This window comes from Bactrocera dorsalis, chromosome 2, assembly GCF_023373825.1.
Source record: "Bactrocera dorsalis isolate Fly_Bdor chromosome 2, ASM2337382v1, whole genome shotgun sequence".
Lineage (NCBI taxonomy): Eukaryota > Metazoa > Arthropoda > Insecta > Diptera > Tephritidae > Bactrocera > Bactrocera dorsalis.
The window spans coordinates 12,296,153-12,318,869 of NC_064304.1; the positions used below are offsets into that span (position 1 = coordinate 12,296,153).

General features: G+C 37.1%; 1 protein-coding gene across 2 annotated transcripts in view; it reads right to left on the reverse strand.

Moving 5' to 3' along the window:
- LOC105227564 (uncharacterized) overlaps nt 1-22,717 on the reverse strand; it is a 217,092-nt gene that overhangs the window by 47,392 nt on the left and 146,983 nt on the right. For both annotated transcript variants that reach the window (XM_049450567.1, XM_049450568.1), the window contains exons 3-4: nt 17,947-18,161; nt 11,764-11,899 (exon numbers count right to left, since the gene is read on the reverse strand). In XM_049450567.1, coding sequence (XP_049306524.1) covers nt 11,764-11,899; nt 17,947-18,161 — 351 coding nt within the window. The remainder of the gene's footprint in view (nt 1-11,763; nt 11,900-17,946; nt 18,162-22,717) is intronic.

The window sequence follows — 22,717 nt, forward strand, 5'->3', positions numbered from 1 at the left end:
ATATCCTCGCCAATGATTTATCAAGCATAACCCCTCAATAAAGCCAAGCGCTCGCTTGCTAACTAGGAACACGTAATCTCAGTATATGAGTAAGTATGTATGTATGTATAGAACATTGCGCCAATCTATTTGCTACTTATAAAGCACTAGTGTGCCTGAAATGAGGTTAAAGTGCCTTTGAACCCATTCGAACGAGTGAATGATTCTTTAAGAGTTGGCTTGCACAGCAACAATATGAGAGCAAACAAACAAACAATGGAGACAAAAATTAAAAAAGGGAAATGCAACTAACGACGAGCGATAAAGGGGGCCTCTGTTGTTTAAAACACTTGCAAATATTTGTTGTTATTGTTGTACGAATTTTTTTTCTTTCATTTCAATGTTATTGCTTAGTACGCAGAGGGGATGAAATTTGGGTGATATTAGTGAGGCACAAGTATTGCAAACAGACATACATATGTACAAATTTTTAAGAGCAACACGAAGAGTTCAAAAATTGTGGCAACTCTTGGTGTAGAAGGGCATGCCTGTATTTGCGTACAAAAAATTTATGCACGAATGCTTTTAAAGAAAGCAAATATATGTGTATATGTAAGTATATATGTATATGTTTACTTCCGTTAAGTAGGACAAGAGCATAAAAGTGTGTAGGAAAAAAATGTAATTCGCACAAGTGAATTTTTCGGTTTAGTCGTAAACAATTCCACAGACGAGTATGACGCCGGCACTACTAATATTGCTGCAGCTTACGGATTTTTTTGTAAGCAATACACCGCGCAGTGATTGGCTGCGCCTGGGTGAAGGGGTATTGAAGTGGGTTACGCTCGGCTGACGCCAGCAACATCCACGACGCCGGTAATGACGCCAACGACAATTGCGGATTAAATCAAGCGGCAAGCGGCAAATGAAGCCTGAGCTGAGGTAGAACTCACCTTGCAAGGGGTAGTTGGTTGAGAATGTAAACCAAAGTAATAGTAAATATGTACATATTGGGGTAATTCTTTAGAAAAATGTTATAGTGAACAATTGAGGAAGATCTAAGTTCGGATATAAAGTCAACCGGGCGTTCGAAAACATTTATAGAAAGCATATGGAGACTAAGGGAACTATTGGTCCGATTTTAATCATTTTTGATATGTACATATAAGGGTATATTGTTCTCACAAAAATATTCTCCACGAATTTCAATACTAGAGCTCACTGACGGACCGATATGTTCGGTAAAAAATCAGATATAAGCACTGGTATCCACATATTTGGTCTTAACCTCCTTGAAAATTTTTAGTCCCATAAACATAACAAGACAAAACATAACTTAGCACAACACAACATAACATAACATAAAATAACATAACATAACATAGCATAACAAAACATAACATAGCATAACATAACATAACATAACATAACATAACATAACATAACATAACATAACATAACATAACATAACACAACACAACATTACATAACATAATATAACATAACATAACATAACATTAAATAGCATAACATAACATAACATAACATAACATAACATAACACAACATAATATAATTTAACATAACATAACATAACATAACATAACATAACATAACACAACATAACATAACATAACATTACATAACATAATATAATTTAACATAATATAACATAACATAACATAACATAACATAACACAACATAATATAACATAACATAACATAACATAACATAAACTATCATCATGTCATTAACGTCAAAACACATACCATAACGTAGCCACGCATTAAAAAACATAACATAAACAACTAAACATAACCTCAAATCGACAAAAGATCGGTCACAAACTTAAAACACGAAAGCTTTATCGACGTGGAAAGCGACATTAACCGCAGAGAAGCTCCAGTTGAGCAGCATAACCACTACCGCTACATCAGCTAATTCGAGTGAAGCGAAAAATTCACATTACCAGCTTTCTACGCACACACACAGCCATACACAAACTTGAAGAGCAAATTATCCCGAACACTCGATCCACTAAGTCAACGGTGTGCGGTGAACAAGACGCCGTCAATCTATGTATATTCGTATATCCATAGCAACGCTGAGCGACGCAGCAAAATATTGACAGTGACAGCAACAATTGCTGGCACTTGAGCGCAGGTTACTAGGCCAACGCACACACACACACACACACACCCGCACAAATGAAAGTAAGAAATATTATTTGTTTGTTCAGCGTTCTGATCCACAATACTGTCACTGCGTCGATGTTGCTTCCGCTGATTTTGTCGTTGATTTGTTGATACTTTTACCACAACAATTGTTGTTGTTGGCATTAGCAGGAGTCACAATACATTTCCATACACACGCACACCTCGCAATTGGTGACAGTCAGTGTTGGTTGCGCTCAATAAAACAGCAAATCATGGAAACAACAGACGCTGCTGCCAGTGTTTTTGTTGCATTTCGCAAACAATCTGTGCCGAATTGTGGTTGGCAACGCTTGCGTTGGCGGCGCGGTTGGCAGTCACAGTTAATCTTTATTTCCGTTTCACATTAAGTATGGACAAATGTGCTCTGACAGCTAAATTCCACTTTAGTGGTTACAATTTTTTTAACAAGCCAGCTTACATTGTTGCTGTTGTTGGTTGCTGCTTTTGTTACAACAACGCGCGTTATTTTGGTTATATTGTGGCATGCGTAAATAGACGTTTATTTAGCAACTAAAGCATTTGACTGCGCACATCTAAATATCGCATATATAAAGACGGTCTGTACACCAAACACACACACACTCTCTAATGACATATGTACAACTACATATGTATGTGTGTCTTTGCGCTGGCATGTGTCTCTGCATTTGACGCCGTCTTATTTGCCTCTAAGCTTGTCTGTCGAAATATTTGCCGCTTTATCTTTCACTTCACTTCCCACCGTAGCTTCCGTTGACTGCCTTTTGTATAAATATACATACATATATATGTATATGCATACATCTGTGCCGTTTATCTGCCAGTCTGCTTAGCTCTCTAGCCATTTCACTGTCTGTAAATCTAACTGTCTGTCTATCTCTCAAGTGCATGTCCTGCTTTGGGGATTTATTCGTGAACGCTTTGACATACTCAATCTGCACTCACGCACACACACACACATGCAATGGCGCTTTGATATCAAAATATGCATATGTACGTTTGTATTTAAATACATTTCTCTAAATGTCAGCGTTTCAGTAGCGTACTTGTGGATCAATCTAAAGCTTTATATGGCATGAGCTCCACTTAAGTCACCTTCATGCGTCGCTACTTGCGCTCAAAGATTTATATCTAAAGGAATATATCAAATTGTTAAGGTTGTTTTTAAATTAAGGAGTCAGTACTTAAATTTATTTCAGGTTTGCAAATATTTCCATGTCCCTCATAGAGTATCAAAGTACCTAAATGAAAAAAGAGTAGTACTTCCCATTTAATTGCGTTACCTGTAGAAATCTACAAATCATTTATCTGTCATAACTTTTTTAGTTGGCTCCACAATATCGGGACTTTCTTTAGCCAGTTCTGATTCCACTTGATCTCAAAACATCCTACTTAAGTGTGTCTTTAAGTCGATAGTCATTACTATAGTTACGCTCAGCTTGATAGCGAGTGGCTTGAAGGTCTAAAGCTAAGGTGACTGGATTGTAATTTATTTGATTTTATTTGCGCTTTAGAACTATCATCACTAATTTTCCCTTAAATCTAACCAACACTAGATAAAAGTATGAGCCAACCCAAAACTTCTAACCTCTTCAGTGAAAATTGAATAAAATCAAAAACTCAATGACCATATTGACCAATATATATTATATAAGATCAAGTAAAAGGAAATATTCACACCCAATCAATGGTTGAAATAAGAGCAGCAGTGGGTTTCTTCTGCAATATTTTATACGCCGAATGTACCTTCAAACTAAATCAACACAATTTAGGTTTTCAGGCAGAAATATCAGCAAGTCCATAAACTAACTTTCTAGTGGACAACTAGGTGACAATTAAGCCTAGCCGTGGCGCTAATACCTCGTCTCACTTCGTTAGATTATGCAAATATGCAATAACTAGACATGAAGCATTGCTTGCGTTAGTATTATTGGTGGGCAGACCAAAAGGATTATATTTTTAGGCAAAAAGAAACTTCGTAATATCATATAAGACACCCAGTGTACCTACCATTAAGATCCCACTTTCAAAAAATTTAAAACGTGAATTCAGCGCAATGCAGAATGTTCAGAATTCAGCCGGTTGTGCGGGCTTTAACGGCTCTCAATGCTTTCAACTTAAAAGACATTTGGCAGGAGAGATGAAAAAAAGTAGGTATTTTCACCAATAAGATCTGGATAAGACTTAATTTCTCTACTACCCAGGAACAAAACGGGTGTACTAATAGTTTAAGTGCGGATGCCTGGAGTGTGGCACTTTGTGTCTCCCTTTTTAATCAGTCATATATCGACAAAAAGCCTTAAGCGCAAACAATATATACTAAAACAATAGATTTTAGTGCCAAATAGATAGTCTAATTAGCTGGTGGTACGAGAATTAGGTCGATGGAAGTATAAAAACATGATTCAGATTTGAGTTCTTCTAAGCAACTTCATCGATTAGCATCCAATGCCCGTATGCTCCCAGTTAAGGAGGATAATGAACTCCCCTACAAGCAGTTTCTGCTGGGGTGTTTTCGCAGAAACCATTCCTGTAGTCCCCTGCTTGAGGCTGAATTGTCTCCTGGGAACATTAAGAGGTATTTTCTTAACAACGTCGACGACGTAAAACAATACGCCGACCAGACTTCGGAAGCAACTAACTACAGACATACACAAACCGCCATTCACAGTGGAGCCATAAATACTTTTACTGATTCTCTCTCAGTGAACGGCGTACTTGGAATCAAATCAACGCCCATTGCAGACAATGAACTCGAGTTGCCGCGGGAATCGAGAGAGACCCTTGCGCAGCTTTGTTCTACTTGTATATATTTCGCCTGGTTAAACTCCTATCTATCCAAAATTGGCCCCGACATGCAAAATGGTTGTCCAGCATGCAATGAGTACCCGCATGACTCTAACGACATCCTTACTTGCACAGCTAACCCTACACATCTGACATCGCTCTCACTATGATCCGACCCGTTTCTTTCGCCTATTATTGCTTGACCTAGATGATAACTTATTTGAATCTTACCACCCTAACGGAGACTTCATAACCGTTACAACAACAACAACATTGACAACCGGAAAATACAAAGTTTAACCTCAGGGCATGAATGTTAATTGTAGAGTGAACTATTAGGACCTAGGGATAGCTACCTTGCTGAGGCAATTTCCAGTACTTTCAACGAGCCCTTGCTTCCAACTTTTCAGCATTAAACTCCGCCAAAAATCCAGTACTACGTCCAATACAGGCTGATATAACTTCAAGCCTGTGGCTCCGTGGAGCAGATTTTAGCTTAGTAGGTGCACGAAATTTAGTTTCAGATAAACCCAAAGTCCTTGTTGAGTAAAAATGGCAAGGCAATCTTATAAAAAGCCCAACTTGTAATGACCAAGGCAACCACGATTCGTTATTCCTTATTCCATGATTTATTAAAGGCATTTTAAAACAAAGAAAACTCTTATTGTATTAATAAAGCACGCATTATAATCATTGATATTGCTTAAATATATATTTTTTGATACCTTTTAATATGTCTTAGAACAGAACTTAATATTCGTATTAAAACAAATATTAATCCAAAAACGATTTCAAGCAATTCCGGAACCTAAAACGTGCTTCATTTTATTGCCTTCTCCACCTGTAAAAATTCTTGCTTTTGCTTGACCCACTTTGAACTGGTAAAAACTCCGCTTTCTCCTCTACTTTCACTTTCTTTCACCAACATGTGATATTTGCTTATGTATGTGTGTTTATCTATGCATGTATGCACGCGTTGGAAAATAATAAAACAGAAAACCGGACGCTGCAGCAACAAACATAACAAAATAGCTACTAAATTGATTCAGGAAAAAAATCGATAAATTTAATAGAAATGCTTGAATGTTTGTTATTTCTTTTGTTCGCTTTTATTTCCGCATTTTCGTACGCTTTTTCATGGGTTTTTATTGATTTATACGCAGCACATATTCCGCTTCATAACAGTAAAATACAATAGCTGCGGGTGAGGCAGCGCAGTAAATATTGTGTTTATGTGTGTGTGTATGTATATGTCTATTGAATAACCGTTATTAAAAAATAATATATGTGTATTTTATAGTTTCATGATTTTTTACATCACTCGAGCGCGCCAGCATTGCAGCGCTGGGCGGCGACGAGCAGCCGTATATATGTACGTGCTAGTAGTTGTTGTAAAGCAGCAAAGGGCGCACTGTAGATACTAGATACTAATATAACATCCCCAAAGCAATTTCCGCTTGTCTCGTTGCTATTTTGCATATTATTGAAATAAACTGATGTGTTGCCGTTGTTGTTGCTGCTGCAGATAGTTAGCAGTGTGTTGCAATAGCGGAAGGTTTGCGCATATACACATGTGCATGGCAGTGTGTGTGTGTGCTTTTGTATTGGAAAGGAAGTGAAAGTAGCAACGTGCTGCCAGCATGCCACTCAGCGCTTCAAACTCGCTCTTGCGCCTTCACCCACACTAGCTGTCTGTCTGACTGCCAGCGAACGAGGCTAAGTGAAACCGTACACTACAACAACAAAAACATATGTATGTGCATTTTGCCGCCAGCACAATATCCATTGCTCAGCTGTTTCACTCTTATTATTTTACCAGCTCTCAACGAGTGCTTTGGGGCCTCTCGCCGCTGGGTGCATTAATAATTTCATATATTTTGTAGTAGTTTTGCCATTCGCCTGCAGCCGAAACACAATATTCACTTGCTTTACTACACTTATACAACACAGACACTTAGCATAAGAAACCGTTATAAGTTATGAGTTAGTGTTTTTATGCCATTAAGCAAGTGCCACAACGTCGTCGAAGTCACTGTCTGCCAGCCAACAAGTACACTACATAATGTCGCATGGCATGGAAGCTGGGGACTTTCGCTCGCACGCGCCATTTTATGCAAACAGCTGGCTGTGTGTATGAGCAGCAAATTCAATTTACCACACACAAAAACAATAACAACAATGATAATAATATCAACGAAAGAGTTAGGAAAAGTGAAAAGTTTCAATTTCACTGCTTGTCGGTAGTTGCCACTTGCTTTTCGTTTACTCTAATGTAATCTTCTCTAATCTTTTCACGGTTAGAGCACCTTATTTAATCGTTAAATCAGCGCAACTTACTTCCGACAGCTGGAGAAAAGAAGACAAGTCTAAAATCTTCCTTGTCTTCGAAGTTTGTTGCACCCTCTTTGGTATGAGTTTGTTTGGCAACACTGGCTGCTTAGTTGTCTTATCTTCCGTGCCTATAGTTGTTGATTCGCTGACAATGAATGCTTACAAACTTCTATATTTCGCAACCTGGTTGTTCGAGGAGGAAGTTCTGAAGCGAGCATATTAGTTCTGCTGAACCAAAAGTGGTTAAGAGGAGATGATGCACTGAGAAAATTAATGGGAGACGTGCGTTTTTGAGGGCATACGAAAGTGAGAGCATGAAGATTAATCTCCTTCTGGTCAAACTATCGTTGAAAAATTCGATGAAATTATGGGAAAAAATGACAAGAACCGTCACATAAGCAGCCCCGACATCGCTAAGGAATTTCGCACTCATCACCAAAAAGTTTCCTTAATGGAGTAAAGTTGGCTTCAAGAGAAGTCTGTGAAAACTGTGTTACAGTTCTTCGCCGAGAAACCAGAAAAGCTTTACACTGATGGAATAATGTGTCTGGCGGAAAAATGGTAAAAAGTACTCGACCAAAATGTACCATTTGGTTCATTAAAGTTCATTACAAATTTAAGAAAAAAGTTGAAGTTTGATTAGAAATACGAAAAGACTTTTTGAATATTTTGGTTTTATCAACTTTAAGTTTTCTAAGGATTTTTATCATAGAAAAAAAGTCTAAAAATCTTGAAAATTTATTTTTCGCAGTGCAAAAATGAAATCACAACTTCACACTGATCTACTTAACCTCAATCCTTCGAAGCAACGCACACACTCGCCCCAATAATTTCCATAAGTAAAAGGGAGAAACACCACCACCCAACACCTTGACGCCCGCTTTTATCTCTGCTATTATCATTTTGCGCACGCGGAACGAAATGACCTGTTAATAGTGGAATTTTCTCAATTTTCCACAAAATCTTTTGCAACTTATCACAAGTCCTTCAACGGCGGTGTGCTCAAGTGCTGGCAACAGCAACCAACGTTCAACGCTTACCAAGGCAAGCGATTTAACCAAAGAGTGTGGCGGTGGTGCAACTTGAATTGGCGTTTTTCTTTTTCTAAGTATTTTTCAACACGCTACACAAACGGGCATTTCGTATATGTATAGGTGTGCGCACAGCACCTGGCTCGTCGTTCAACATTTAACACTATTCACCCTCATCAACGCCATAAGCAGCAGCATAAGCAGCACAATCAGCGGTTGACGCTAAGGCAGTCAGCAGGTTGCTGATACAACACAAGTAGCAACTTGCTGGTTGTAAATATGTATGCGTGAGTCAGTCACTCATGCTATCTAGCCAAACGCCACTTTTGACAAGGATCGCTGGGCGCGCTCATCACGCTTTTCCGCACACGCCACCTTTCCGCTTTGCGTCGCACCTTCAGCGTTGCGTTAAATTGAAGGTTAGAAAGTAGGAAGCATGCGGAAATGGTAGACATAAGCAACCGGAAATACACACATATAACTTAGATTATGTTTATAATGTGAGAGCTACAGGTCAGGGAAGTGCACGCAGTTTGTGCTTTAAGAGATACGCGGATGTCAATTTCCGTGTTGAGTTAAGGATAGTCTGTGCTATGGGTCAAAAGCATAATCAAGATTTGTCTGCCATCGGAAGTGACTCTCTTAATCTGATCCTAAAGTAATTTTAAGTTTAATCTCTGAAAATAAAATCAAGAAATTCTCAAAGCTTTGAAAAAGGCTTATTATAAGAAAAGTCTTGCTGGCGGAAGCAAGACCATATGACACAGGTTATATGATATAAGGTTATGTTAGGTTATGTTAAGAGACGATCCTAACAGGGATTTCACTTTGACAGTTTAGAACGCCAGTCTGTTGTATTACCTAACAACTCTTGTAAAATAGATCACGGGATCCTTAAAATCGACATAGCGCTTTTAGCCTTTTACAAATTGGTTGAGACGACTAATGTCAGTCTCAGCTATGTCTCATTAATACGAGTACAACTTGCGTCTTTCAAGATAACTTTTCCGCATGAATATAACTTAAAGTGTCAATGCTAATTGGACAATGTTTAGAAAGAACCCCTACTATTGCGTCAAGATGAACTTTGCTACGAGCAAATAGTTCTCAAGATCTCCTGCAGTCTACTCTAGGTACAAAGGATCTTGCAGTTGTACAAGAGCGAGTCATCGATCAGCGCCTGCCAAGGGCACGCGTTATCCACTGACCTAATGCTAGAACGTAGGACATAGTAGATCCAAATCGGTGCCATTACGATGTGAGCGGGGCAAGGGAGTCATCTCTGACTAGCTCAACGGCTTTGCAGTTGCGGCGCTTCCACTAAGATCTGACACCCAAAGGGGTTTAATGATAAAGTAGCGTGATGTTATAACTAGTGAGAACAGTTACTCTTTGACTAGCTTTGATCGCACCAGAGATGCCTATAACATCCAATCTTTGACATATTCAAGCTTCTAAGCAATTGTAGTATTTTCTAGCACTCTAGAATCACCATAGAACATTATTTACCTGGCCATGTTTTCATAGCGCCAAAACACCACTTTTGTTGAGAATCACTTATTACTCTTCTACAAAAACGTAAGGTAACCGATATTTTTGTTACTCTCACCTCAGTTTTTTGACATTCATTAAAGTTTTAAGCTTTCTACCGACGATAAGCCCTAGGTATTTCACCTTATCAACAGGTTGAAAATGTGCGCCTCTCTCTTTAATTCTCCCGACCTCAGATTGCCCTTAAATTATCTTTCCCTGAATATTTTTTTGTTTCTCTCTCATTTTTTTCTACAATTTTTTTTTTTTTGTTCTCAAAATTATCTAACCCTGGTTTAATAAAAAATAGGTAGATCTAGATTTGCATTGCAGTTTCTTTATGTGCTTGCGCCTCTTATAAATTAAGGAAATGTGTTTAGGGTCAACAAGATCTCGCACTCGATACCCATATATAAAGTTCCGATGATTAGATCTCATTTGCGATGATTACTGCACAAGCATTTTATATCTTACACTAGAGGACCCGCTTACGTTTTTACTGTGGCTGATACATAGATAGTACTACTAATACCATCTATATGATTTCTATTAGTTAGGATTATAAGTATTAGTTAAGGAATAATCGGATTTTTGATGAAGCAACAAAAATGAATCAAAAAGCATTTCGTGCGTTAAAAAAGAATTGGTTTTTGGGGTAAAAATACTATTGAATTTGGGCTGTGCATCAGTGAAATCAATCGAGTCCAATCGATTGTCAGCCTAGTAGACTGCATATTAAGAAACGGTTCTCACGCGTGGAAAGACAAAAAAATCGGCTGGCAAGGTTATGGCATCAGACTTTTGGGATGCCCGTGGTATATTATTCATCGAATGATAAATGAGCCAGTTTTAGTTCATTGCATTGTGTATTTGATTGCAGTTCTATTCTACCATTCCCAATATTTAGCAATTTTATTATTTTTCAGGAAGGATCAGTTTGAAATTGTACACATATACATATGTATTCATCGTTCCCGTTTAAATATGGCATTGCCTCTGTACCATGCTTCGAAAAGATTTCTGTATATCTCAAATTTTTTATCAACACTTCAGTTATGCCGCTATTTTTTTATGCCAGACCTTTTGCAATTTTAAATTGCCTGTCAAATACCTCCTCCAATTGTTAGCAGGTATGAAAAAAAAATTAATAGCCCATAGATATATTGACTGACCCAATTTATTACTTAAGAACGAACAACTCTGTCCACGATATGAAAACTTGATCTGCAGATGTCGCCTTTTACTTTGGCATCGTTTTGTTTAATGCACGTTTACGTCAATTTAAGGTTTGAATATTGGATACTGCGACGGTAGCGCCATCTATCGGTCAAACATTCCAAAATTAACAATTGATTAAAAATGAAAAAGTAATTTAAAAAACATTTTCCAGTGGACCAAGTTGTAAATCTAAACCATTCTCGAATCTCCTTGAACATACACACAAAATTTCATCAAAATCGGTCCATCCGTTTAGGAGCAGTTTCAAATGCCTACACACGGTCAGAAGATTTATATATATAAAGATTTTCGAGTCTTGAATTTGTGCAACATGGGAATGGAGGCTACAAACTCAGCTGCCGAATTTCACTTTATTTTCTTTTATCTTTTTAAATTCTATCATTTTGTATTTATAATTTTCTTCGATAAATATCTCAAAATATTTTTCTTGTTTTTTTATAACTAGAAGCAAATTCCTCCTTTGAATTAAATAAACACAATTTTAAAGCAATTAAATAGTTACCAGCATATTTAATTGAACTCAAATTGAACAAAGACACTTAATTGTTGCAAGCAAAGTTTGCCCTTAAGACAATCAAACTAAATTACAAAATATTTACACACACACTCATACACATACACACTTCTAGAAATATGTATTTGATAATTTGAAAGTTTCCTTGTGAACTTACCAACAACTTGCATAATGCCCGTGGCCGTTGCTGTAGAGAAGAGCGGCGCATCTGCCGTCACTTCGCAGGAGAAATTGCCGGACAGACCGAAGCCCACATTGCGGATGAGCACTTGCGTTGCATTTGAATTGGTCACCTGTGGAGACAAATGAAATATTGCTATCATTTTCGCTATAATCACAAAAAGTGGGAGGGTGGGAAAAAGCGACTGGATGCAGCTGCACCACTACATATAAATATATAAATGCGAGTGTATGAGTGAGTGAGTGAATAACTAATTGGAAATGGGAATAAAAGAAATTAGTGGAAATAAATTGCTATGAAAAGCAGAAATTATACAAAAACACACACACAAACAAGCAATCAGCGAAGGCATATCAAGTGCGATTCACTCGCCCCAGCTGAACTAACGGTATATTAAAATAGTTATTTGAAGGACGCTGGCGCTGCGCAGCAAAAACTGAAATTCAAATTTTTGCCAAATAAACTTTCCGTCTGCGGAGCCAAATAGTAAAAGCCAACAACAACAGCTACCAATTTCAACGCGGGAGCGCAGCCAAAGCATTTCAATGTAATGAAATGCTGCCGACTAATTACAAATCAAATTCGCATGCGAGAGAAATCGTTTGTGCGAAAGTTTAAGCTAAAAACGGAGAGCAGCTAGGGAAGAGAAGGGGACGAGCGTTATTTGTGGCAACTGTAAATTACAGCGCGCCACAATTTCACCTGCATTATGCACAAAAAGCACTTAAGTTTATTAAATCATCTAAACCGCAATGCCAAGGAAAGAGCGAAAAAGTTCGCACAGTTTGCTATAGTTGGGCACTTCTAACTGTTTTTCGCCGCCATTGTGCGGTTTATTTTAGCGCTCTGTTTGCGTAGGGTGTCTGTGTGCGGTTACTGTTATTGTGGTGCAGGGTAACTGTAGTTAATAACGGTGGAGGTTAGCATGAGGCTTATTGTTTGGGGACATTTTATACAAAAGTGGAAAGTTTAATATTAAGTTTTGGCTCTTTATTGGATTTTACACTAAATTTTATTTATATTAAACCATTCTGTCGGCATCAATGGCATACGAGTAAAACAACATATTTATTTTCTCTTCAATACTGTGGAGCAAAATGTATAGAATAATTTTTACATAAAATACATAATATAGAGATTATTTGCTTACAATGTCTGCTTCTATAATTTTTCTAAATGTGTAAGCTCGATTCGATAACGGACTTTTTCACAAAACCGAGTTTTTTCATATTTCTTTAGACTTTTCTTTTAAAAAAGACATACTGAAATTTCAAACGAAAGTTTCAACATGTTTTTCAGGTACACCCTTTTAAGATAAAACCGTTTGTTTCAATCAGCTTTAACACTTTTCTTTTTTAACTTCAAATTTGTTTCAGTTATTACTCGGAATCAACACACTATATACGAGGTTTGACAATTAAGTAATGAGACTGATTTTATCGCCGCGCTTGTGGTAAATCTGTGACCTTGAAATTCACTTTACCTTTTTCCGGCATCCTCCCCTCTCCATTGACATATGTACCATCGCTCTAACTTGTTTAGTTCGCCTGCTGCGTCAAGTTGAGTAGTCGTGTGTTTGTAGTGCTCGTCAAGAAAATGGAAAAACGAAATCAAGAGCAACGCGCGGCTATAAAATTTTGCGCCAGATTGGGCGAAACAGCTTCGGAAACGTACGCTAAAATTGTAAGAGTGTATGGTGATAGTGCTCCGAAAAAAGCTCTCATGAGCAAGTCGAAGGTGAAACAAATGATTATTGCCTTTTTTGACAGCCGTGGAATCGTCCACAAAGAATTCGTTCCACCGGGAAAAACTGTGAATCAAGTCTGCTATTGCCAAGTGCTCGAAAGCAGAATTTGAAAAGCGTTCCTGAGATTATTGATTTGGCAAAAACAAGATCTCAAACTGACATGCATTGGCTCACAAGCGATCTCTAGAAGCACTTGACAAAGCAATGAAAGATTTTCGAAATAATAATCGTTACTTTGATGGCGCAATTATGCTGCTAACAGACGATTTTCGACAAACACTTCCTGTTATTTCTTTCCTGAATTGAATGAGTGTTCTTTCAACAGGATAGCACCGCAAAGTTATTCTCTAAAGAAGTGATAAGCATTGGAAATGGCCAAACTCTAGTTGTATGATATCAATTCCAACTGATATTTGTCAATTCACTTCATTATCCAAACATTAACCAAAATAATTGTAACTACGATTAGGTGAGTGCACGCTCAATTTTACCTGCCACAATTTTCGACGTCAGTAACTTAAACTGGTCGATTCAAAGTCAAATTCAGTGAGGTTTGCGCTCATACAAAGATCGATCGTCTTAAAAATGAAGACACGCAAATCGTCTCAAAGTTGAACCTGTCATTATTATGCTATAAATTTAAAAAAAGTGAAGGATAGGTGCTTGAAAATCATCAGGCAAGTGTTGAAGAGATGGCAAGAGAGCTCGACATCTATTGCGAGTGTGTTCGAATGATTTTGTTGGATATTTTGGTTATGAAAAATTTTTATTTATAGAATTTTTTTCGAAAGAGTACCGTAAGCAGATCACTTTGGACATGCTTCATAACTGCCGATGAGACATGGCTTTATGAGTTTGACATGCAAATAAGTCAACAACATTCGGAATGGAGGCCGTTAAAGGATGCGGCAAAATACGCTGAAGGAGCTAAAGGTCATCTGCTGGAGGTTACTTTGAACAAATTAAATATTGATAAACAGATAAAAATTTGGCGTTTAATTTACAATATCCGGGTACTTTTTTCCACACTGTATATATATGTGTGTTTTATTAGAATTAAATCACCGGATATTTAATTAATAAGTACTCACTTATCTTAGTATTTTTTTTTTTTTTGACATGGAAAAGAGTACCCGGCCATTTGTCTTCGGCCGAGTCCTAGTTTCGTCAAGTTTGAAGGGTTGCAGGTTGCATTTTAGGGTAGTTAGTCTAATTGTCCACTTCGCGTTGTTTGTCTACCTCCTGTCTTTCCTACATGTATATGAATACATATTATAAGAGTATATCAGTCTAGCAAAGCAGAAAAATTACCGCTGCCAAGTTGTTCATCTAAAGTTGCACACCTAATAAAAAACTAAAAAAAAACACAGCCAACTAACTTGTTGGCAGGCAATGGTGAGCCAACCTTCGTTTTTTGTGGGCTCAGGGTGGCAAAAGTGAAGCGCATAACTTGAGCCAAAGCCCAAAAGAAGGGTACAAATCAACAAACAACGATATCATGGTAGACAGATGCAAATGCCGTTGCCAGTGACACCCGCGCTTTGGCGCACCTCAGCACCGTAGCGGTGTTGCCATATTTTTCGATAGACGCATTTTGCATTTTGCGCTTGGTAATTCACAGGTGGACCACTGACAGAGGGAATGCGCAATGAGGAGGGTTATGCTAAAGGCTTAACCAACTAGGCAGTGGAATGAACAAACTTTTTCAATAATCTACCTGCGCAAAGTTTGCGCCAAAGCAGCGGTGGCATACAAACCGCGCGCCGTCCTCATTACCCCCCACGTTTGGTCATTGCGGGTTGCTTCGCCACGGCTGCGGTGCCATATTGATGGCATTCGCTTTCCGCACACAGTTGAACGATGAACCGAAAAATATACACTTTATACAGGTAATACCGGCTGCCACAGCGCGCAGGCATTGCAAACTTTGGTTGGGAGACGCTGCCGCATGCTGCTAAATTTAAGCGAAAAGTTTGCATAACAAAAAGCTGGAATTATACATATTTTGCTCGTGCCTCGCAACAGCTCTTTCATATGGATGTAAGTCTATGTGCTTAATTCGGCTCTTGCGCGACGAAAAAGCCACGAGTGCTGCACGAGTCAACGGCGAATGTGCCGCTATGGCGGAATTTCAATACGACGCGCACGAACAGCTTCAGCTCTGGGTGTTATACGTATGCAACAAATTGCACACCTGCTAATAAAGTCAAGTTAAAATGCTAGGTCACTTTCGGCGCGTCAGCCATTCTGGCGTGCCATGGTTTATGGTCGCCAAAGCAGAGGCATTGCAAACTGTGGAAAATTTTGCAGAAGCCTTGAATGTTGGTAGGTGCAGCGGCACGCATGTGAGTTGCATATATTGCTGCGAAATTCGCACAAATATTGCATTCAAACGAATTTGGTTTCAGGCATTTGTATTAACTTTGTAACCCCCTTTGCCAATTTACTTTTTGCATAACTGATCGTTTGACGGCATTTCCATATGTACCTATATGTATATGCAAGTCTTCTCTGTGTGTTTTTTATTTAGCGCCATATGTACTACACATCTCACCAAATTTAAGTCTTCATGATTTCATTTACTGCCGTATATAAGAATATATGCCAATTCAAAATGTTACTCATACGCCATGTGGCATCTTGTGAGTGAGCATTGCTCCAGACCAAAAAAAAACCGAAAGTTTTCTGTAACATAACTCTAATTTTCGTAGAAAATAAAATCTGTACTTAGTACCCAACAGAACCCAAAAAATAAATCTAATAATAAGCTTAATTTTCAACACGCATTTCACTATTAAGATAGATTTAAATGGATTGACTTTGATTATAATGATTGTAGTTTATTCACTTACTTAGAGGAGGGACAGATAGGATGAGATTTTGTGATTAACAGACTTTATTTTCGTATATTTTTCTGCTGATTATTCTACTAATTCTCAGTAGTTTTTCCGCAGTCTGAACTATTTCTCTAATGTTTGCTTTGCTTCTCAAAATATACCAGCAATGTAGTGATTATATTGCAAGGCGTTGACTATAACACAGCTAATATTTGCATTTCCTCTAAAGTTTTATGAAAATAGAGATTACATTGCACTTACAGAAACACACTTCTTTCAAGTTATAGATTTTAAGGTTTGGTTTATAACCGAATTACAGTAATCACTCTAGAGTATCAAATAGTCAGATAGAAATATCACTATACCGAATGATTCAAAATGGACTGCAGTGTAGGGGCAAGTGTTTACTCTGATGATCTTTATATCTTTTTATATTTCCGTCTACCAAACTCAGCTTTCGTCTTCCAAGCGGAAGTACTAGGCATAGAGAAGTCTTGTGAAGTCCTACTGAACAACTACTGGAGGATACAGACAGCGGCCATTTACACAGGTAGCCAGGCGGTGCGGCTATACTTGTTATCGTCAAAGATCAACTCCACTGTAGTAAATAAAGGATTGCGTAAAGATCACTCGGAAGTCAAGCCGACTTGACCATAAATTGGATTCTTGATCACAGGAACATTTTCGACAACAAAAGAACAAACGAGTTAACTAAGGCAGAACTTTTGTGGAAGAATCCAAGTCAGAGACAATACCGCGTGCGCCAGAGGGTATAGCGCAATACGCAATTTTAGCAAATAGCGCAGAAAAAAGGAAAATCTATGACCAAATGCAGGATATGGAAACAGTTTTACCAAATTATGAGAAGACTAAAACTTAACATTTATTATGTCAAGCAAGAAAGGAAGGATGAAATTCTTACTAGGAATTAATCGAGGAACGAAAAGGGTGAAGTGGTGAAGCATAATGTGGATTATACACCAATTTTGCAATTCAGTTTCTATACCAGAGTTGATTACATGCGAATATGAGACCTTTAAACAAATTCAAGTTCCATAAATTCCAATAACTCAGTAACCAATCTTAATCACACCACCCATATGAAATAGCCGTAAAACCATTTTTTTTTTGTTTTTATGCGAATTAAACTCATTTTTTTCCGTCCTCCAATTTAATTTATTTGCAATGCCAAATGAAAATACCACAAAAAAAATAGCAATCGAAGGAAAACATATCGCAAAAAGATTAAATGGCTTATAAAAAATTGCTACCCACACACACATGCATATCACTGGGCTGAAATAACAACTGAGAAAGTATACAACACACATTCAGCGATACCCACACCTCTATCTCCATATGTATACTCGTATGTATGTATATCTACTTAGATACTGGTAGCTATATAGGCAGGCCAGTATTTTTCCACGTTCCACGAGTATCAAAAGCAGATAAGTTCATTGATATTTCACTCAGATCTACACACACTCCCACACACAAGAAACATACCTTGCATATAATACATATGTTTATATGTTTATGTGTTGGTTCTGACATAAATTTGTATATACTCACATCGACGTGTATGCCGGGAAATGGAAAAACTTTCGTATTCGGAAATTCACCAGGTGTGTAGCGATAGAACTCCAATTGACCGCGATAAAATTTGGCCGAATAGAGTGGCGTCCCTTCCAAATCGTAGAGACAGCGCACGATGGCATGCTGGCCGCGCCGCACCGCCGGTGGTTCGATGATTAAATTGACATTTCGCAGTGCGCCCTCAACGATGGCTGGTGTTTGTTGTTGTTGTTGTCATTGTTGTTTGCATTGTGGAAATTTTATGCGTTTTTTCAGGAATTTTTTTCATTGTAGTTAATACCGAGAAAGAGACAAGCAAAAGTGGAAAATGAAGATTAATAGCTGCATGAAAGTGGAAAAAATTCATTCAGGGAAAATTTAAAAATTCAATGGAAAGGAGAGTCATGCAAGTTTTTGCAGTGAGTTTCACTATTAAATAATATTTAATAAATTTGTATATACACATGCTAAGTAATAAAGAAAAAGGCTTTCATGGCGCTAAAGCTATGATTTTTTGTAAACACTTTTTGTGTATATAAATATAGCTTTTATAGCATTTTATTTCAAACTTTTAAAATCAAATTTTGTCACTTTTTACCATTAAAAAAAATTTCGTTCGCTGTCACATATGTGTAATTCTCATTTCTTTCATCGCCTGTAAAGCGACACGTGATTTAGGTTTGTGAGTGATTAAAAATCAAATAACAAACATATTTATTTAACATTTTTTTTTTTTTAATTTACACAATTTTATTGTGCTTTTCGTTCAATATGCTGACAGGCATTAAATTTGTCAAAGGATTAAGCACTGGCAATGAACATGTCGAATATGTTGTAGTGCTGCTCATTGATTTGGAAAACTCTTCACTGTTTGTAATAAAAATCTGTCAGTCTTTACAAGTTGATTTAATGCGTTAAATTCCGTTTTTTTTTTTGGTATTTTTCTATGAGGAAAAAAGTGCGACATGCACAAATTATGTAGGCTTCAAAGCTGTTAAAGTTTTTTAATCATATATTAAAACTCCTTTTATTTTTATTTTGTGTGCATTTCCACATATGTATATCTACATATGTATGGTTAATATTATTACATACATAAATGACATATTAAAATTTAGCGATTTTAATTAACACTATCTTTTCACTTCGCGCATAAATGTAGGCTACAATTCTCTAAAATTCATTAGATTATGCAGCTTTTGTGTAGAAAAGACATAATAAGTTTACAACTCATTTACCTCTCGATAAGATATAAATATACATAAACATAAAATAGCGTAGTAAATGTCTTGTTGTAAAAAAAAATCAATAAATCGGAAGTATTAAAAAAGTTAAAGAGAATGCTTTTAAAAATATTTGAAGATAATATGTATGTAGTATTCTAATTATGACCTTAAATTGAAGCTAGTATCATATTTTTGTATCATGGACTATCGGCAGGTTTATGAACATTCTTATAGTATTAGTCAATCAATAGAATACAGAAGTATTCAAACTATTTTTACGGAACTTTTATTGTATATATAATTTAATGCTTATAGTTTTTTTAAAATGAAATTAATGTTAAACCAGTGCAGAACTTAGTTCAACAGTCATGGTAGTGATCCGTGACTGAAAAACATTTATTCCAAATTTCGACCCTAGAAATTGATGAAATCAACGGCCAGTAATTTGAGACGTATGGGGGTATACGTATTTGGGTCGGAGATCCACGACAAATTTCGTGAAGGTCGCCCAAAATTAGTTCTTGTTCGAGAAACTACTGATGCTGGGCACAAACTTACATATCCACATTTTCATGGGGCCTACCATGAGGTAGAGGAAACCATAGACATTAGTGGCATTAGCTTCTTCTTCGACTTCTTTACTAGCGTAGACACCGCTTACGCTGTTATAGCCGATTATAGTGGGATTAGCATGCATACAATATAACATGGACATTTGTCAATCAAAAATTTCTGCAATGTTGAAAAATACGACAGCTGCGCTTCGAAATACGTCTGTGAAATCTGGAGAGATGTACCCGAAAGTAAAGATCAGTCGACTGCATGAGTATCAAGATGAGCTGAATCCAACAAAAATTGTTCGAGCCAATCACTTACAAACAAATTATTTCCCGATTTTTCGGAACAACTGTATATATCGCAACCATACCACTAGAATAGCGCAGAACATAAACTCTGAGTAATACACAACCAATTGTTTGCCTGTTGTGTTTCAAGAAATCAAGAAATTTACCGAAATTCTAATAGTTAAACTAACGGGTTACGATAAATGAATAAATATAATGTCAAAGATGCTTTAAAAATGGCTAATGCCCATGAAAAAGCAAATAGCTCCTAATAAAAAATATTTTGAAAAACAATAAAGCAATTTTCGGCCATTAATTTTTTGTTTGTTCAGTAATCCCGAAATATAAAAATCAACCGACGTACCAAGAGAAATAGAGCCAGGTGTGCTAGCAGATTATTGTGAGAGACTTAAAAAACCATTTTAAAAACTAAATATTTACGAAAATCAGCTTTGTACTTAGACTAACAGTTAATAATTTTTTTCGGAAGGTGGCAACCTTGGTTAAGATATTTTTGGGATTAATAGACAACGCATTTAATATCAAAAAATTTATTTTTACTAGCTTTTTTGAGGCTTAGTCAGCCTATTCACTACTTTTCCATATTTTTAAGGAAATATCTGGTTAAAGATTTGCAGCAATTGAAGTGCAAAATATGCAAATGACATACCTTTTTAATTTTGAGTGCATCTAAAACATTTTTTTTAATATTTTCTACATAATAACAAAGCAATTACTAATAACAAATTTATATGGAAAACAAAAGAAAAGCCCCAAACAACAGCGGAAGAATTCTTTAAGTGGAAGAAATTGCAAAAATCCATTGAAATTTCAAACATTTATTTATCTTATTCATGGAAAATCGTTTATACATGTTAAACTTCTTGAGCTGCTGCAGATTAAACGGCACAGTGTTCAGTGAGCATATTCCCAAAGAATAAAAATTAAAATTCAATTACTGGCAAAGAATTTGTGCCAGACGCTGAGCAAACGAGCAAATACGCAGAAATGTCATGGCCATTGGCAAAAGGCTCGTAAACAGCCGCACTCGAGGGAGTAAAATAACATTTATATGCACATAAGTAAGCATGTGTGTATGTATGCCTTTATAATGCGGCCCAACAATGCAAAGCATGCTGCCGCTATTCTTAAACGAATGAAAATGAAAAGCGCTTTGGCAGCAACAAAGCAAATACACGCGCTGCAAAAGACCAAAACCAAATGTTGGCAATAAAATGAATGAAGCACACAAATGCAAAATGTTAGAGCAGATATGTAGCTGACGACAAAGCGGGCATCAGCATGCACATTGCAGCTGCGTGTGTATGTGTGTGTAGGTATGCATATCTATTTATGCTCAAATAACTCAAGTGCATGATTATATTGTGTGAGCAAGGCTGCAACTCGAAACGTTTCGGGATTTGAATCTCAAAGGCAGCAGAGGCCAAGGCTTGGCACGACGGCTGACTGAAAGCATTGCTGGATGGATGGATGGATGGAGATGTGCGGCAGCTGTGCAGCGGTCGGATTGAGCGCATTAAGCATATAAATGTCAGTAACTGATTTGCATGTGAGTACGCGAATTCGAAAATTTCAAACACAAGCACAAACACATACACATCAGCACTGAGTTACACACAAAAGTGAGCAGGGCAGCAGCAGCATTTGTAAGATATGCTTGTATGCGTGCTTGCAAATGCAAAAATGCAACTGCTGAATGAATGCAGCAAACGAAAGCAGAGCACAATAGCATAAATATACCCATATATACTTACATACATACGGACACGCACATATTCAGCTATTTGCATACATACACATACACTTTGCCGTATATAAATGCGCTTTGACAGCCAAACAATGCCATTGATGCACTGCAGCGCTTCAACTTGGCATCGATGTTCGCATTGCTCATACGCCCTGGCAGCCCCGCAACTCGCCTATGCATTTACTAAATGTATGCTTGTATGTGTGCTTATGGCACACAATATAAATGCAGATATTACAAGTGTATAAGTTGCAGTGTGGCAGCTTGACAGTTCGTTACGCAATAACAACTATAGCAACAATAACAAAAGGGCAAATATTTTTCTTACATGCATGTTGAATAGTAGTAGCTCTATGCACATATGCAAATATACAATATCAATATTTGTGTGTGTATGTGTGCACAATAAGCACAACGATTACAACACAAAGCCATGTGCTTGCTAAAATACGCGCAAACAAAAGTGAAAATGCAAAACGCTGGCACACAAGCACGCGCAGAATACATAAACGATTACATACATATCTATGTATATATAAAGCATAAGCTTGAGTTATGTATATATATTTTTTTTTGCATAAATATTCGCGTAAGTGTCATGTAATAGCTGCGTAATTTCGTGACACAAAAAGTTAGATTATGAAAAACCGTATGAGGCTTGAAATTTCGTGGCTTAAAAATTGCTCGCTTACTTAATTGTTGTTGGCAATTTTTAAATCACATGCATGGAAATTTTATCTCAAATTGCTTGATTGATAGCAGCCGCTTGCTTGCTAAGTATCGGCTTACACAAGCGTGGCACTCATCATACTTTTCGAGAGGTTTCATATTTTTTTCGCTCACAGATGGAGTGTGCTCAATGGCGCGTGTTACAATTGATTTTGGAATTTCAAATTTAGTTTGAAATTTAACTACTTCAACGATGAAAT